Source organism: Rhinoraja longicauda, chromosome 17 (genome assembly GCF_053455715.1).
Source record: "Rhinoraja longicauda isolate Sanriku21f chromosome 17, sRhiLon1.1, whole genome shotgun sequence".
Lineage (NCBI taxonomy): Eukaryota > Metazoa > Chordata > Chondrichthyes > Rajiformes > Arhynchobatidae > Rhinoraja > Rhinoraja longicauda.
Window position 1 is genome coordinate 46975456 of NC_135969.1, and position 19478 is coordinate 46994933.

At 38.9% G+C, this 19478-nt stretch overlaps 1 protein-coding gene across 7 annotated transcripts in view; it reads left to right on the top strand.

The window, feature by feature from the left end:
- wnk2 (WNK lysine deficient protein kinase 2) overlaps nt 1–19478 on the top strand; it is a 138158-nt gene that overhangs the window by 106703 nt on the left and 11977 nt on the right. For 5 of the 7 annotated variants that reach the window (XM_078414662.1, XM_078414664.1, XM_078414663.1 and 2 more), the window contains one exon: nt 17311–17409. The exons of the other annotated variants lie outside the window; for them this stretch is intronic. In XM_078414662.1, coding sequence (XP_078270788.1) covers nt 17311–17409 — 99 coding nt within the window. The remainder of the gene's footprint in view (nt 1–17310; nt 17410–19478) is intronic. 7 annotated transcript variants of the gene reach the window in all.

The following is a 19478-nucleotide window of genomic DNA, read 5'->3' on the forward strand; positions in this document are numbered from 1 at the left end:
AGACCAATTTTTACCAAATTCCTTTTGAAAAGTGTTGGCAAATCTTCCCATGGAGATGGGAATTTAATTTATTCCCTTAAATTTGAAGTGATCACATCAGTGGTAGATGGTATTTAAAATGATCAAATACCCAACAGAAGTCGACCAATGTCAAACTAGCATTGATATTGAGTTTTGAAACTCATTGCAGCCCATTGCAACGAAGCAGCCATCGGTACAGCAAATTGAATAGTGAATGCTATAACAACAAATGAATGACTCCCCGAAGAAAACTCCGAAAAGAGCCAGTTGTTTCATCTGTAGCATCAGGAGTAAATTATGAGTAATGATCTGAGAAGCTTACATTTCTGCCTTGAAAGTGTGTCCGAGGGATAAATAATTTAATATGGGGTACGGGGAAAATATATATAGAATTAATCGGAGGATGTGAGCTTCAATAAGTTAGAAGGAAACTTAGCTCATCCAGATGTTCTCAGGTTATACACAAAATTGACTTGCTGGTGGAGCAAGGATGTTGATTGCCCTGAATCAAACAAACAATTGATAATGTAATTGAAAGGATTTTTGGGATGCATCAGATCAGATTGTCCATGTATGTGATCTTTCTCAGAGATGCATCATCATCTTTATTCAGTGGTGGACAATTTGATCCACAGAGGAATGATTTCAGTGTGAGGTTAGACCAGGGAAGCTGGGATTTTTCTTCTGGGATGAAAGAAGATTGAGAAGAAATTAGATAGAGGTGAAAATGATCATGATGAGCCTAGTTGGCTTTTCTCTCTTTCCCTTTTCTCATTAATAGATGATCCTGAAGCCAATCTGGAGTAAAAGGCACAGAATTCAAGAGAAACTTAGGGAGGGAATGGCCAAGATTTGGAACTCCACTACTTGCAAGGGTGAAGGAAACTTTGCTATATAGTTCCTTTTTTAGGGGTCTGATTAACAATGAGAGAAAGAGCTGGGGAACAGGGCAGAATGGAACAGAATGGATTGTTCCACAAGGAACTGGCATGGACAGTGGACTCATTGAGTTGCTTGGCCTTCTCGTGTACTGCAAGCAATTATGTGATTATTGTTATATTGCGGGCAGCAGCAGGTCTACTAACTAGCTACCCAATAATGGCAGAGAGAGGCCTGGATTTTAGTCAGAGTATAGAAGATCACAATAAATTTATTAGCCAAGTATGTATACATACAAGGAATTTGACTTGGTGCTTTGCTCGCACATTGTAAAAACATGGTACACAGCAGACAATTAAAAATAAAACATAATTTAAATATGTGAAAATAAAATTGCAGAGTTAAAAGAGGCTATAGACTTTTGGTTGTTGAGTAGAGCCACTGCTCGTGGGAAGAAGCTGTCCCTATGTCTGGCTGTGGTGGCCTTGATAGTCCAGAGTCGCCTCCCAGAGGGAAGCACCTCAAAGAGTTTGCGGCCAGGGTGAGAGGAGTCTGAAACACAGAAACAGGGTGAGGGTGATATAGAAATAGGCTCTTCAGCCTATTGAGTTTGTGCCGACCATCAACCACTAACACTAATCCTTTATTAATCCCTTTTCACTCTTCCCTTGTTTCCATCAACTTTTCATAGATGTATCACTCGGCAAGAGATAATGTGCAATTTCCTGTCGCCATTTCACCTGTGAACCCACAAGTCTTTGTGATAAGTGCAAACATGATATTCGATTGAAAGTCATAATTTAAACCAGGTCTTTGTAGCTGAGGCAGCAGCTCTATTAGATATACCACAGTGATTACCCCTATGTTGACACAAGCTGGGTGGTAGTGTGAGCTGCGAGGAGGATGCTATGAGGCTGCAGGGTGACTTGGATAGGTTGCGTGATTGGGCAGATGCATGACAGATGCAATATTATGGGGATAAATGTGAGGTTATCCACTTTGGTAGCAAGAACAGGAAGGCAGATTATCTGAATGGTATCAGCTTAGGAAAAGGGGAGTTGCAACGAGACCTGGGTGTGCTTGTACATCAGTCACTGAAAGTAAGCATGCAGGTACAGCAGGCCTTGAAGAGAGCAAATAGCATGTTGGCCTTCGTTGCGAGAGGTTTTAAGTTTAGGAGCAAGGAGGTCTGACTGCAGTTGTACAGAGCCCTGGTGAGATCACACCTGGAGTATTGTGTGCAGTTTTGGTCTCCTAATTTGAGGAAGGATATTCTTGCTATTGATGGAGTGCAGCGTTGGTACACCAGGTTAATTCCCAGAATGGCAGGACTGACATATTATGAAAAAATTGGTCAATTGGGATTATTCATTGGAATTTAGAAGGATGAGAGGGGATCTTAGAGAAACATTCTTAAGGGATTGGATAGGCTAGATACTGGAAAAATGTTCCCGATGTTGGGGGAGTCCAGAACCAGGGTTCACAGTTTAAGAATAAGGCGTAGGCCATTTAGGACTGAGATGAGGAAAAACGTTTTCACCCAGAAAGTTGTGAATCTGTGGAGTTCTCTGTCACAGAAGGCAATGGAGGCCAATTCACTGGATATTTTCAAGAGAGAGTTAGATATAGCTGTTAGAGCTAATGGAATCAAGGAATATGGGGAGAAAGCAGGAACGGGGTACTGATTTTGGATGATCAGCCATGATTATATTGAATGGCGGTGCTGGCTCGAAGGGCCAAATAGCCTACTCCTGCACCTACTATGTTTCTATGAAATTAAAGTGGTGTACTGCACAAATATGCTTGCCATCCAATTGTTCAGCTGCAGTTCAGTTTAAATTTACCACAAAATCTAGAAGATTGCAGAGGAAGGAGATCCTAACATTTGTGCGACCAACATTATTCTTTCAGAGCACATCGGCTCTTGTCATCAAACAAATGACGTCTTGTTTTCATGTTAATTCATCAGTGGACCTATTTGACTGGTTCCATGCTTGCTTTCCTACTCATCAGTTAAATGTGTGTAAAAACAAAGCAATCTCTGTATTTGTGAGACTCTACTGAGAAATAGTATTTTTCATTTTCCTAGGGATTGAGCAGTCTGAATGCACAATAGATATTCTCAGTACTTCATTTCACTTCAATTAAAACTGATGTTTAAAAAAACTAATATTTTTTTAGAAAAAGCTTACACTACTGACATTTCCAACTCCATAGCTCCAATCTAACCATTATTTCACCAAAACCAGCAGAGAATCTTTTCTACTTGTTTTTGACATCCATTATACTATTACCCATTGTTTTCATCTTTTATACCTCTCTTCAGAACTATTTGTTTTTAAATAAGAGCAGAAGGTGACAGATGGTTGCGGAAGAATTAAACTGATTCATGTTAATTTCTTGAAAGAAAGCCAATGAATGATATGTATACAATTTATGATCGAGCTGCCTGGCCCTTGGTGAGGCAGCCTGGATCCAGCATGTTTTTACAGAGTTTTGCAATTAAACATGGTACAAAGAAACTATGGTAAGACCAAATATAGAATACATGAGAAAAATTTCTCCCGGTGGCTCAACACTTCAACTCCCCCTCCCATTCCCAATCTGACCTTTCTGTCCTGGGCCTTAGTCGTCAGAGTGAGGCCCAGCGCAAATTGGAGGAACAGCACCTCATATTTCGCTTGGGCAGTTTACACCCCAGCGGTATGAACATTGACTTCTCCCACTTCAGGTAGTCCCTGCTTCCCCTCTCTATCCCCTTCCCAGTTCTCCTACTAGTCTTCCTGTCTCCCACTACATCCTATCTTTGTCCCGCCCGCTCCCCTGACATCAGTCTGAAGAAGGGTCTCGACCTGAAACGTCACCCATTTCTTCTCTCCTGAGGTGCTGCCTGACCCACTCCAGCATTTTGTGTCCACCTTATAGAAAACATGACATCCATTTTAAATTGTGTTTCTGGATCCAAAACATAACACACTGTACAAATTCAAATCCATGTTGAAAAATCCCCCAAAAACTAATCTATGAAGGTGAATGTCCTACTTTATCATCAGAAAGTACTATAAAATGGAACTATAAATAACTTTTGATCTCAGGATTTCAATCCTCGTGGAGATGTCAGTTAATCACAGATATCAACCATAGTTCACACAAACTAGTGCATATATTTTTTCAATTTAATCAGCCTCAGTGTCAAAACAAAATTGCATTAACAAAATTAACAACATTCATTCTATTCATGCTTCCTTTTGTCATCTTTCTAGGGGTTCTATTTACAATGACATAGAACTGCAGAGCACAGGAACAGGCCAAATGAGTGTACAAAGCATGATGCCAAATTAAACTATCCAAAAGCCCCTTGAAGGCACAATCATATCTGCTTCCACTACCATCCTTGGTAGTTCTTTCCAGGAACTCTCCATATAAAATAACACTTCATCCCCTTCACCGTACAGCTATAATCTCTAGTGTTAGGCATTTCCACCCTGGGGAGAAAGGTTCTGACAGTATAACCTATCTACATCTGTTATAATTCCATATATTTCTATCAGGTCTCACCTCAATCACTGATGCTCCAGGAAAACAATCCAAGTTTGATCAATCTCTTCTTACAACTAATACCTACATCCTTCCTATAATGGGGCAACCAGAACAACACACTATGCTCTAAATGTGGCATAACCGAAGTTTTTTGTAAATTTGCAACATGACTCGTACTCAATGTCTCCATTAATAAAGGTAGGCATACAACAGTCTTTACCACCCTACCTGTGTTGCCACTTGTAGGAAACTATGAACTTGGAACCAAAATTCCTTTGTCATCAATACTGTTAGGGTCAAGCCGTTAACTTTCCCATTGTATTTAACCTCCCAAAGTGCAGCACCTCACATTTGCTTGGATTAAACTCCATCTGCTATTTCTCTGTTCACATCTCTGTGTCTGCAACGCTACCAATATTGGTGTGAACTGCAGATTTACCAACCAACTCATCTACATTTCCACCCATGTCATTTCTATATATCACAGGTGCAGAGGTCCATGTACAGTTGATCCTAAACTCCATAGTTTTAACTAGTTATTTTCTTTCAACTTGCCCTGTGAAAAAAAATGTTTTTCTTCTGTTTTGCAAAATGACAACAGTCTATCTCCTTCATCATTCTCAAAGCCATTGCTTAGCTGCCCAGTTCAAGGCAGAGAGTGGTGAAGGTGTGGAATTCTCTGCCTCAGAAGGCAGTGGAGGCCAGTTCGTTGGATGCTTTCAAGAGAGAGCTGGATAGAGCTCTTAAGGATAGCGGAGTGAGGGGTATGGGGAGAAGGCAGGAACGGGGTACTGATTGAGAGTGATCAGCCATGATCGCATTGAATGGCGGTGCTGGCTCGAAGGGCTGAATGGCCTACTCCTGCACCTATTGTCTATTGTCTATAAATCAACTTTCATTATAATGCCAACAAAATAGTTAGGGTAAACCTAAAATGATTTTTCAATATTTGCACCCCAAAACATATCTCTGAGGAGGGAACAAAAAACCTATTCTATTGTTTAACTTTGCATTGTGGAGTAGAAGTTGCCTGCGTGTGTAGTTTATTTTAATATGGGGTATCATTACTTCCCAGCTGCTGCAAAGCAGCTTTTGATCTAGTGGCGTGAGGAAGCAAGACAACTCGAGACAAGGTCCTGCAGCGTGGATATTAATGCTCTCACACAGGTGGGCACTCGTACATGTGGCACCTGGCGTGAAATCATTTGCTCACATGCAAACACACACTGGGGACCAATGAGAAATGGTTTAATGCATGCCAACTACACTCCATAATCAAGGTTATCTGCACGTCTAGTTGAATTGCAGATAGTGTTTGTGCTTGTAGAACACTTGTTGAAGCAGAGTTCCAACACATCACTCATTCACCAAAACGCATGAAGGTATGACTTTGCATTGAATGTCAAAAGAGAAAGGTCCTCCAACAATCTGTCACTGCTGCATCACATGGCCATCACATGGCAATAAAGGTTCACAATGAAAGTATGGAAAATCCTGGACATCTTTAGAGAGAGTTAGATTTAACGCTTAGAGCTAACGGAATCACGGGAAATGGGGAAAAAGCAGAAACTGGGTACTGATTTTGGATGATCAGCCTTGATCATATTGAATGGTGGCTCGAAGGGCTGAATAGCGTACTGGAAACATAGAAACATAGAAAATAGGTGCAGGAGTAGGCAATTCGGCCCTTCGAGCCTGCACCGCCATTCAATATGATCATGGCTGATCATTCAGCTCAGTAGCCTGTACCTGCCTTCTCTCCATACCCCCTGATCCCTTTAGCAAAAAGGGCCACATCTAACTCCCTCTTAAATATAGCCAATGAACTGGCCTCAACTACCTTCTGTGGCAGAGAATTCCACAGACTCACCACTCTCTGTGTGAAGAAATGTTTTCTCATCTCGGTCCTAAAAGACTTCCCCCTTATCCTTAAGCTGTGACCCCTGGTTCTGGACTCCCCCAACATCGGGAACAATCTTCCCGCATCTAGCCTCTCCAACCCCTTAAGAATTTTATATGTTTCTATAAGATCCCCCCTCAGTCTTCTAAATTCCAGCGAGTACAAGCCCAGTCTATCTAGTCTTTCCTCATATGTAAGTCCCGCCATCCCAGGACTAGGTACTTCTGCACCTATTATATCTTTTCTATGTCTCTAAAAAATGGTCACTTCACAAACCTTGGAAATTACTTCTTGGCATCGATGGACATCGACGAGCCACCATGGCCTTTGGTCATGAGCGAAAAGACATTTCAAGTTTAAGATCCCAGACCTGGCCCAGTACTCATGATCTATTGAAGAACAACATATTGGTCCTCCAATATGTCGCTGAGACCTGGACTACTTTCAGCAGGCAAAAATATCATCAAAGCTCTCTGCACAAGATCCTTCAAAGCCACTCAAAAGAGAAATGAAATAATATTAATGGCCTCTCCCAGGCCGTCATTTCAGAATTGACAACATAATTACTCTGTCAGCCATGTTGAGAAGTTAGCATTGTTCACAGCCCTGGCTCTATGCTCTCATAACAAAGACACAATATTCTGACCTGTCATGGTAAGAAATTACAAGGAAGACAGAAAAAGGCCAAGGAGGTGCTCAAAGCACCCTATAAGAAATGCAACATTGGCACTGACTTCCAGGGATCTCCATCCCATGATCACAAAGTGGGGAAGTAGATTTGGGATGGTGCTGACCATGTACTAGAAGCACATAAAGACCATGTACTAGGAGCACATAAAAATCATGTATACACAGTGGAAGGAACATTTCACCTCACAAGCTACCCTCCCACCTGCTGCTTCCTCTGTGCCTACTTATCCAATGTTGGCTTCATTAGCCTTCTTGGAGCCCACAAACAAATGGAGGCGAGTCATCTATTCCAAGAGACAAATGAATGAGATGAAGAAGGTATTATTTAATACAATTAAAACCAAGTTTGGGTTGTAATTATTTTAATCATGTGATTAATTCCATTGCAGTTTTATTTGCTCAGCTGCCCTAATTACCAGTAATTGAATAAATAGGCATACTATTAATTTATGTACGCCATGAATCTACCATTGTCCAGGAAAAAGAACATGACCACAATTTCCTGCTGTTATACTAAAGTAGACACTCTAAATGCCAAAAGTATATTTAAGATGTACCCAGTGCAGGCTCATCCTGTTATGAGATGACTCTGAGTTTTAATCTCATCACAGAGTGATACCGTGTGGAAACAGGCCCTTCGGCCTAACTTGCCCACACTGAACAACATGACCCAGTTACGCTAGTCCCACCTGCCTGCGCTTGGTCCATATCCTTCCAAACCTGTCCTATCCATGTACCTGTCTAACTGTTTCTTGAACGATGGGATAGTTCCAGCCTCAACTACCTCCTCTGGCAGCTTGTTCCATACACGTACCACCCTTTCTGTGAAAAGTTACCCCACGGATCCCTATTAAATCTTTTCCCCTTCGCCTTGAACCTATGTCCTCTGGTCCTCGATTCCCCAACTCTGGGCAAGAGACTCTGTGCATCTACCCGATCTATTCCTCTCATGATTTTGTACACCTATATAAGATCTCCCCCCATCCTCCTGCTCTCCAAGGAATAGAGACCAAGCCTCCTCAACCTCTCCCTGTAGCTCACACCCTCTAGTCCTGGCAACATCCTAGTAAATCTTTTCTGAACCCTTTCAAGCTTGACAATACATGTCCTATAACATGGTGCCCAGAACTGAACACAATATTCTAAATATAATAATAATAATAACTTTATTTATATAGCACTTTTCATGCAATTGAATGCAGCCCAAAGTGCTTTCCACAAAAACAATAAACACAGGTCTAAACAAAAATACAATTTAAAACAGTAAGGGCACAGGCAGTTAATAGCATACAAAGCACAGATTTATATAAAAATATATTATTTAAAGTGTAAAAGGACAAAGGAAGTAAAATCAGATAAAAGCTTGATTAAAAAGATAAGTTTTTAGCTGCCGTTTAAAAATGTCAACTGAGTGGGCGTCTGTCATAGTCCTGGGTAGGATATTCCACAGCTTGGGGGCATAGTTGAAAAAGGTTGCTTCACTAAGTTGGTACAGCATTGTGTGGCTAACAGGCCAGCATCAGCAGACCTGAGCGCTCGAGTAGGGCCATAGGGAAGGAGGGACTCTGTAAGATATGCTGCTTCTAAGCCATTTGGGGCTTTATGTACAAAAAGGAGGACTTTATAGTCTGTCCTGAATCTCACAGGGAGCCAATGAAGGGATTATAATACTGGGGTGATGTGTTCCCGTTTCTTGGGATTTGTTAAATGCCGGGCTGTGGCTGTAACTTGTTGGTGGATTTTGAAGGCAGACCAGTAAATAAGGCATTACAGTAATCAAGTCTGCTTGATATGAAAGCATGTATGAGTTTTTTACAGTCATGTTGCGTTAAGAAAGGCCGTACTTTAGTAATATTTCTGTGGTGATAGAAAGCACACTTTGCAACCTTATTTATGCGAGATTTTAAATGACGATCATTGTCAATTATTACCCCAGGCTTGTGACTTCTTGTTTGACATAGGCAGTCACATTTCCCAGTTTACCGAGTAACATCTCTCTTGGGTTTTGATTCAAGTAATAAGATTTCTATTTTGTCATCGTTGAGTTTAAGAAAGTTGGCATTCGTCCATTTTTTATGGAAAATAGGCAGGAGGTCAAAGAACTTGAGGCATTTGCATCAGTGGGTTCAACAGAGAGATATAACTGAGTGTCATCAGCATAACTTAAAAAAATTACACGATGCTATCTGATAACTCCTCCCAGCAGCAGCATATACAAGGAAAAGAGTAACGGGCCAAGGCAGCAACCTGTGCTACGCCAAAGAGTATATCATGCAGTTGCGACACCAAGTCCCCAAGGTTAACAAAGTACTTCCTTCCACTTTTATATGATTGGAACCAACTTAGTACCTGATCTGGCAGACTGACCCAGTTTTCTAGGCGATCTATAAGAATACTGTGATCTATGGTGTCAAAAGCTGCTGTGAGGTCTAAGAGTATCAGCACTGAGACTTTGTCCTCTTCAGTGTTAACTCCAAGGTCACTGACTATTTTTATCAGGGCAGTCTCAGTGTTGTAATTTGCTCTGAAGCCAGATTTTCACCAACCTCTTATACAACTGCAACATGGATTTGGATAAAAAGTATACTTGTAATGTACTTCTATCCATATACACAAACAAAACTATTTTTATAACCTGATCTCCTGGTGGCTGAGCACTTCAACTCCCCCTCCCATTCCCAGTCTGACCTTTCTGTCATGGGCCTCCTCCAGTGCCATAGTGAGGCCCACCAGAAATTGGAGGAACAGCACCTCATATTTTGCTTGGGCAGCTTGCTCCCAGCGGTATGAACATTGACTTCTCCAACTTTAGATAGTTCCTCCGTCTTCCTGTCTCCACCTATATCCTTTCTTTGTCCCGCCCCCCTGACAGCAGTCAGAAGAAGGGTCTTGACCCGAAACGTCACCCATTCTCTCCTGAGATGCTGCCTGACCTGCTGAGTTACTCCAGCATTTTGTGATACCTTCGATTTGCACCAGCATCTGCAGTTATTTTCCTACACAACAAAACTATTTTATATTATTGAAAATTGGGAAATATTGACTTGAACTCAGCTTGACTTTGAAAAGTCTTTGCTTCCCTTGTATCCAACTGATGTAAATATAAAATATTTCAACAGCACAAAGGGCAGACAGAATAATTTTCAAGAAGTTATAATTTATATTGGTTTCTGAAAGGTACTTGCACACAAAAAGCCTTATGTTAAGTGACAAACTAGCTGCAGAATGTTCTGTCTAAGTAGATTGATGTGGGATCGTAATAGTGAAGAAGAAGAAGGAATAGACATTTTGTCTTTGGGTTGAAAAGTTTGGTTAGACACTATGAGAAAAGCAATTCTGTTCAAGAAGATTAGAAGAAAATTCTGACTCTATCATGCACATCCTTCAGCAAACAAAAATTATAGCAACCTGAATGAGGCGGAAGAAAATTCTGAATCTAATGCCAACTGTAAGTAGGATGGTATCCCCTACTTGTAAACATAAAAAATTATGAATTTATTTTGCTTTATTCCCGTCTACAGCTATCATTTGTACCTTAGCCAGTATGTGTTTACTTCAATATTGTGAATTTTATTTTACTTGAAACTGTATTGACATTTTGAAAAGGCAAAATTTTGCTTTAGAAGTACAAAAAAACTAAGCTTATAACTGTTGGGCAGGAGCAAGACAAATATGATGAAGAGGAACAGAAACTGTGGCAAGTCCAATAGTCTGCAGGATTTCTGTTTAAAAGTACTGATCCTAAGTACTTTGTCGGAATGTACACAATATTTCTTTCAAAAATTCGAGGAGCAATATTGTAGGGTGTAATAGGTTTTTAGATGAACACACAATTATTTTGAGAAATTTTATTGTTGAGATTTAAAATGTGACGCCAAGTTTAATATTTAACTGAAACTTCAGCCAGTTCAAAATAAATTAGATCATGCAGTCTCTAGTTTCCAAACATATATTTACATTTTTATCTTGATATCACCACATAAATTTAATGTAAAATAGCTCGAAGCTACAAAAATAACTCATTAGTGAGAATATTAAAACAAAATTTTGCTTGGTATTCTTTTAATTCTTTGAATTGTTACTGGTCTTTAATTCTTCACCTTTTGAAGACGTCAAAAAAATTACATGTTACAATGGAAAGGGACAGTCTATAGGCCAATGATGTAGTGGCAAGCGTGGATGACCAAACTTGGTTTTGAACCCTTTGGGATTGGTGTGTTTTGGCAACCCCAATTAAAATTTACCAATCTTTTGCTTTCTAGAGTGCTGCAGATCAAAATGTACCATTTTCAAATGTTGAGTCTTAACCTTTAAAAATGGTGTAAAGCCAGTAAAAATAGTAAAAGTGTACATACCTTACAATATGCTTGGGAACCTGTGATGGACGAAAATACAGATGAATACAGCTTTTCTCACGAAGTGGCTCAGGGTAGGGTAGACATTCCTAAGAAGAAGGGTCTGAAGAAGGGTCTCGACCCGAAACGTCTGACCTGCTGAGTTACTCCAGCATTTTGTGAATAAATAGACATTCCATAATGTCATTGAATGTCAGGGGACCATGATTCGACTTCTCTGAGATCATCGTTGCCATGAAACTGAGTGACACAAATATTATTTGCCACTTAAACAGCGAGTGTGAGCGTTGAAACAAGAAACTGCAGATGTTGGCAAATACACAAAAGGACACAAAATGCAGACCTGTTGTCCTGATCTTGCTACATGCACACATAGGTTTGAAAATAAAAAAACATGCAAACATCAGTAATCCTTTCCACTTATGACCAGGTGATTGAAAGATGATCATCGATAGACCAGCTGAACATAGTTGTGTCGATATTACTGTTCTAAGAAAATCTTGAAGCAGTATCCTGGAGCTCTGATCAGGAATGATTATCCTCCAGCGACCAAAGCCATCTTTCTTAATGCTCGAGATGATTAAAGTTAATGAGGAACTTTCCTCTGATTCCCATTAACTTCTGTTTTTGCCAGGTTTCTTATTACCATTCTTTGTCAAATGCCATCATTCTCATCTCTTTTTTTCATCTCATCTCTGTAATTTGACTTTTTGTCCATATACGGACGTGGTATCATGAATCTAGAGTTACATTGTCCAGGTGGAACACACATGCTGATCAAGCTACTGCTTAGGTAGCAATTTAGCACCTTCAATATTGATGAGTGATAGTTAGTTGAATGGCCTATATTTGAAAAGATTGGATTTTTTTTCTGTTTTATGCAAACAAAGTATAATATGGATAGTATTCCACTTTTTAGGAAAGATTACAGTGTAGTACTGTGATAGCTTAGTTAGAATTACAAGTAGTTCCGCAATTCAGGCCATCGGCAGTACAGATTGTGGGTTTTAAAGACCATAGTCTTTGTTGTGATCATTTCTTGCAACTATTTAAGATCAATCAAATTGGCTGAAATTTGGCTTCTGCGACTATGGGGATCTCAGGAGAAAGTAATGACAAATCACCTATTGACACTCATTAAAGATTTAAAATGCATTGTCCTTTGCACTTGTGTGTCGAGTTTGTCATCATTGAGAATAAATAAACTTGATTTGAGCTGCTGCTTCCTCAATGTAGTAGCATTGTAGACCTCTGACCTCATCAGTGTGAAGGATCATACATAAGCTGTTTAGCATACTTTCACTTTTAGCTTCACCAGTTGATGCCTTTGTGGTGCATCTGGTGGTCTTCCACATTTAGTGAACCAAATTTCATTTTGTGCCTTAATGGTAAAGGCAGGATGAGAAATAATCCAAACCATAAGGTTATAGTAAGTTCTGCACCTTCTGATGATTCATGGTTCTCTGCAGGTATTTTGAGCTGCTATATCTGCTCTGAATCTAAGCCGTTTGTACTAGATCAGCGACGTAGAGCACAATGAAGGACATTCTCGATAAGATAGGACTCTTGTTACATGAGGACCGTGCAGTAGACTCTCCTACAAAACCTTCATGGACAGATGTGTGTTTGTGGCAAGCAGATTGACGAGGACATGGTCGTGGGTTTTGTTTCATGTTAGTTCACTAGCCAGCAATCACATCTGATTTTTGCAGCCATGCTGTTAAAACATGGCCAGTTCTGCCAAGACTGTCCTCATAATGAATATTGAAGTCCTCCACCAAAGCACATTCCATGCTTCTTCCAGATGGCATTCAACATTATGGATCACTTACTCATCAGCTGTGGAAGTATTCAAGAGACTGCGTATGCTGGAATCTTGAGGAAAAGACTGTGCTGGGGGAACTCAGCAGGTCAGGCAGCATCTGTGGAGGGAATGGACAGATGACATTTCAGGTCAGAACTCTTCAGACTGATTGGAATGGGGGAAGAAGCTGGAAAAGAATGGCAGGATGGGACAAAGCCTAGTAAATGATAGGTGGATAAGAATGATGGGGTGGGAGGGTTGATCGGGAGATGGGCGGGGTAAGTGGCAAAGGCTAGAGGTCTACTCCCAAGATGAGTAATTCCACTCTAGGATATGAGATGTCCGCTTTCTTCTGTAAACATGGTCCCCCGCTGTCATGGATAGAGCCGTTGCATGGGTCCTCTCTGTGTCCTGCAGTTCTGTTCTCATTCCCCCGACCCCAGTTTCCCATGGTTCTCTTTCACCCCACCAGCTTCAACATACAACATTTCCGCCACTTACAACATGATTCTATCACCGATCACATTTTCCTCTCCCCTTCCCTTTTCCATTCTCGGTAGAGTATGCTCCCTCCACACCTCCTTGGGTTCGCTCATCTTTTCCCACCGAACCATCCCTTCCCCAGGCACGTCCCCTGCAACTGCAAGATATTAACACCTGTCTCTGCATCTACTTTCTCTCTTCCACCCAGGGATCCCAACAGCTTTTCGAGTTGTGACAGAGATTCATGTAAACCTCTTTTAACCTTGTGTACTGCATTTGGTGCTCCTGATGTGGTGTCCTTTAATTGGTGAGACCAAGCTTAGATTCGGCAACTGTTTTGCCAAACAGCAACAGCGCAAGAACAGGCCCTTCTGTCTACCGAACATGATGCATCTGATGGCAGGACCACTTTTCTATCTGCATATAATCAATATCCCTCCATTCTCTGCTTATCCATATGTCTATCCAAATGTCTCTTAAATGCCACTGTCGTATGTGCCTCAACCACCACCCCTGGCAGCGTGTTCCAGGTACTAAACCACCCTCTGTGTAAAACATGTTGCCCCACCCATCTCCTTTAAACTTTGCTCCTTCACAATAAAGCTATGCCTCTAGTATTTGTTTTTTCAATCCTGGGATAAAGGTTCTGACTGCCTGCTCTATCTCTGCCTCTCATAATTTTGTATACTTCTCTCAGGTCTCTCCACAAACTCTGGCGTTCCTGAGAAAACAATCCAAGTCTGTCCACCCTCTCCCTACAGCTAATACCCCTCAAATCAGGCATCATTCTGGTAAACCTCTTCTGCACCCTTTACAAATCCCACATTTCCTGTCTTTCTTTCCTTTTCACCTCCTGTTCCCTTCCAGCTATATCTCTCCCTCCATTCCTCTTCTTTCCTAATCTGAGACCTCTGGCCTTTGTCACTTACTCCACATATCTGCCAATTACCCCCCTCACCTATATCCACCTATCACTTGGCCAAGCGTTGTCCTGCCCTAACACTCTTTTCCAGCTTTCCTCCCTACTCCAATAAGTCTGAAGAAGGGTTCCAGCCCAAAACATCATGTGTCCATTTCCCTCCACAGACGCTGTCTGACCTGCTGATTTACACAAGCATTTTTGTGTCTAGCTGTTTAGTACGGTTATTGATAATAAGATTTCCTTGTCTGTAATATTTCTTGAAGATTATTACTGTCCAAACTCAAATGTCGATGACTTCAGGGGGACTGCTTCCCTACCTATGCCACTATGCTGCCATCTTTGGTAGAAATTGTCAATTGATTGTCCAAGACATATGCAGGAATCTAATGAGAGACATTGGCTGAAAATTATGATTCTGTTCATTAACTATTCTTTGGGACAGCTAATTCAATTTTAGCGCAAGTCCTCATAAGTTACCGCGGAAAACATTGGATTTAGTTTTATTTGTGAATCTGATGTTTCAGTTCATGGCAGGTGGTCTGTTCATAATGGTGGTTTTTAAATATCTAACTGGCTTGGCAAGTTATACCATTGGATCATTTAAGGGTTGACTACTTGCTGAGTGGCTAGAATCTGATGTGGAACAAGAGGTAGGTAGATTTCCTTCTCAAAACCATATGGGTATTTGCTACGATCCAATCCTGCTGATGGTAGCTTTTTATGCAGATGAATTTAGTTAATTGATTTTAAATTCCCCAATGTCCATTGTGTGATCTGAACCTGTTCCCAGATCACTTCTTAAGGTCTCTGTTGTATTGCAACAAAATAATCAAAGCATTACTGTACTGCTTCATATAGATATATATATATATATATGTGAAGTATTGTGAATCTACCTAAAACTAAAATGACATTTTGTTTGCCTCCGCATCATTGAAATATATTCGCTCCGATTTCCTGTCAGAAATTAATTTGAGCAAAAGAACAATAAACGATTCCAAGTTACATTTAATATGTGTTTCCAGGTTATTTAAATAATTGAAGCAAAATATTGATTTGCTGTTCATATTGCTGAACATAATGAGTAGTTAGGCAGAATAGTTATGCTTATTCATATTGCTGAACATAACAAATAGGTATGCTTAATGTTAAATAAAACTATAGCCTCCAAATAATCTTGTTGCTCAACTATACATTATTAAAATAGTTTAACAGTACAGTGATTCAGCAATAGTATATTGGTCTAGAATATCAAGGTATTACAGAACTGCAAGATTTAACTGACAAAGTGATAGTCTTATATAGTAAGATTCTTATTGGACTTCTGCACAGTGAAGGATTTGAGATACAGGCCATTCTTGGGTAACAAACAGGTTTTGTACGTTGGTTATGTCTAAGTTGGAAAATACACAAAAAAATCCGCCTGATATTGGTGTGGCTCAAAAGACCAAATTACCTCACCTTTTATGTTCTCTGGATCTGCTGGGCAGATCCTGGCCAGGTCTGATAATTCTGAAAGCTATTTCCAAACGGTGTTTACGTTTTATAGTTTGGGGAGAAGTCAGAAATTACATATTTTGTGACCAGGTTAACTGTTAGGAATAATAAATGTGCAACAGCATTTTTAAGTTATAAATATAGGATAAATGTTTTGGGTTATGTTTCCAAATTATTTAAATAATTCACTTTTAATGGTTGCAGATTCTGAACAGCACAATTTGCATTAACATTTGTCATTATATGTTTGATATATATTGTTGCACGATGTTGAAGGATATAAATTTAGCATTTATATAGTGTGTTTTCTGATGTGCAAAACATTTAGCAGATGTTTATAAGTATAATTATAATAGCAAATTAGTAACCTTTAAAATGTTAGGCAAGATTATAGTAAAGCTGGCTTACCTCTTGCATTGCTCCCTGTGGCCTCTTTCCTCTTCCTCAGGCCTGTCACTTATCTGAGCTGGATGCAGAGGATCCATCTTGATAACCCTCTGTATCTGGGACTTCAGTAGTCAAGGCGTTTTTTATATCTTTAATTGTCAGCGATATTTTAAAACTTTTTTAATTGCTGTACACAGAAATATATAATATTATAAAAGGGAGAGGGAAGGCTGCAAAAAAGTGTGCAACCTATGGTGGAGCATGGAATCAAACTTGGAATTTCTATGTTAAACCATGTCTTTGTGGAATTGCTAATGTTGTCTATTCATGGTGCGATGATGATGAATGTTTTATTGCAAAAATCAGTCCAAAGTTTCAAAAAAATTTAAATCCTGTTTCTATGGAAGAAATAAAATTTACAAATATATTTTACAAATTGAAGTGCAATAAAATTGAATATAACATTTTTTTATTTTAACTATTGTGTTCTGATCTGACTCAACATTTAGTTATAAAATAGCAGATTAAGATTATTTAACATGAAGCACTCAACAGATATCCAAACAAAACTAATGTGTTCATTAAGACTCTGGTAATCATTTTGTTAGTTTTTAAACCTTGTTAATAAATTAAATTTGCTTTCCTGTCCCCACCCCATTGCATCTATTTGCACATGATCAATTTTATTTTTTAACTATAATTTTTTTCTTGTATTTGGTAGTAAGAAAACTGTAGATGTTGTATCCACCCAGCTAGATTATTTACAAAATTAAGTCGCTTCTACAAATACTTTACTAGTGTCTTGTTTTTTCCCCTTTATATTCATTTGCAGGCTGGACGGTTTTCCACCAAACGTCTGAGAGAGTGACCTATAAATCTAATAGCAAACCTCGTACCAGATTCCTCAGTGGACCTGTGTCTTTGTCCATCTGTTTGTATTTGTTCTTTTGTATTTAAACTAATCATCCACCTTCTCTTGCTGTCTTAGTCCATTTTATATTTCTGCAGGAAGCCTGCTTTTTTAGCACATTTTTTAATTTACTGCTTACCATTGCACATTTTCATTTCACATACAAATGCTTTAGTGCACTGCTTTTGGCATATCACTCAATACTAAAGGCATATGTGGAAGAGCTCATCTTCTGTGCATTAATCTGTACAATATGAAGTTTATATTGAAAAATTACTGAGTGTACCAAAGCTTTTGTATTTTAATGTAATTTTTTATTAAATAGTCTTTTTAGTTTCCTCAAAATATTACAAATATACAAGTCTGCTGCCCTAACATATATTTTCACCAAAAATGGAGAACTCAGAGCTCCTCCAGAAGACTGGTCTCTTTCACACATGTTTCGACAATGAAGACTTGCATGTAACAAGCTGTGTATCTACTTGATGCAATACTAGGAAGGTCACTGGAGGCTACAACTCCTATTTCAGGACTGTTGAATATTTTAACATTTTTACACTGTTGTATCTTTGAGATGCCTGCATGTTAAATATGCTGAAACCCCAGTGCTCCAGTTAGTATTCAATAGAATTGCTTAACATGGTTTTCAATAAGCTTGGTGCAACTCATTCATTGGAATATTTTCTGTTTGTTTATCATGCCGACATTTTCCTACCAGTTTATAAATTATGTAAAAGATATTTAGGACATGTGAGTTGGTGTCTGATGGGGTGTAATTATTTCTGTGCCATGAAAATTCTGGCTGGAGCACTAGAATTGATCCAGTTATGCTGTTGTAAATTGCCATAATATTTATGAAATGATTTGTTTGAAGTCCATCTTTGTTTTTTTTAAAGAAAAAAACGCTGTCTTTTCCCTCAAAATTACTTTAATTTTTAAGGTGACTTTCCTTTGAACAAACTTTGTGCTCTCAGTGCTTGAAAACAAAGAAAAATTGTTTAAGTTCACAGAAACATTACTAGTTTTCAAAGACTTGGGCAGGTACATAACAGGTATTGCGCTGAGTCTCATGTGAGAGACATCCAGCCGGTTGACCTGAAAAACAATTTACTGGGCAAGGAGCAAAGTCTGTAAAGTCACCTGAAATATTATTCACAGATGAGCGGTTACTTCATAGCAAATTTGATGTTACCCTATTTTACCCTGTTGCTTATACTTGGGCAACCACTTAACTTTGCTTTGAAATTGACAAGTAAAAGTTTATAACGTCACCAACTACATAAAAAGGGGTATCACAGAAGCTGCTGCTCAACACTCCACAGGAGTTAAGCACCTTTTCCTGAATTTGCCAATAATTTAAGAGTTTGAAACCTGATCTAATTAATCTGTCTTGAACAGTTATCAATTATTATTCAAATGAAGTATATACGGAATGATCATGTTTTAATTTGTTAAAATAAAGTAGCAGTATCTTTTTTATCAAGCAATATTCCTGCATTCATCTAATACGTTATTTCCACAATTTACTGAAAACAATTGGTAATATTTTTCCAATTATGATAGATTTAAGTAGCACTCTGAGCACATAGTTTTATAACCCATTTGTGAATCTGTTTATTAAGTTTTCTTAAATAGAATAAATCTTTCCTGCTTTCTTTTTAAAACTGTATTTGTGTATTGGTTTAATGTATAAAGGTATATTGTCCTGTCAGGTCCTGAAGGCCATTGAAATTATGTAAATTGAAAAATATTTTTTACGTTTTTGTTTTAAAAAAGAAATGGCCAGTTAAAACTTTGACATCTTTAATTTAGACTGAAAATCACATTTCTTGCTAGTTAATCTCTTGTATATAGTAAATGCTTTGAATGGTATGTGGTTTGAATTATGATTTTTGTTGCAGATTTTTATTGAATATTATTTTTGATCATCAGTGCATTCAGATTAAATCTTTCTCAAGAAATCCCATATTTAAAACAATTTTTTTGCAATTCTAACATGCTACTGAAATGCTGCGATGGTGGCAATAAATACTCTTATTCATATGCCATTCTTTTTTAGAATATGAGTTGATTTATTCTACAATACTGTA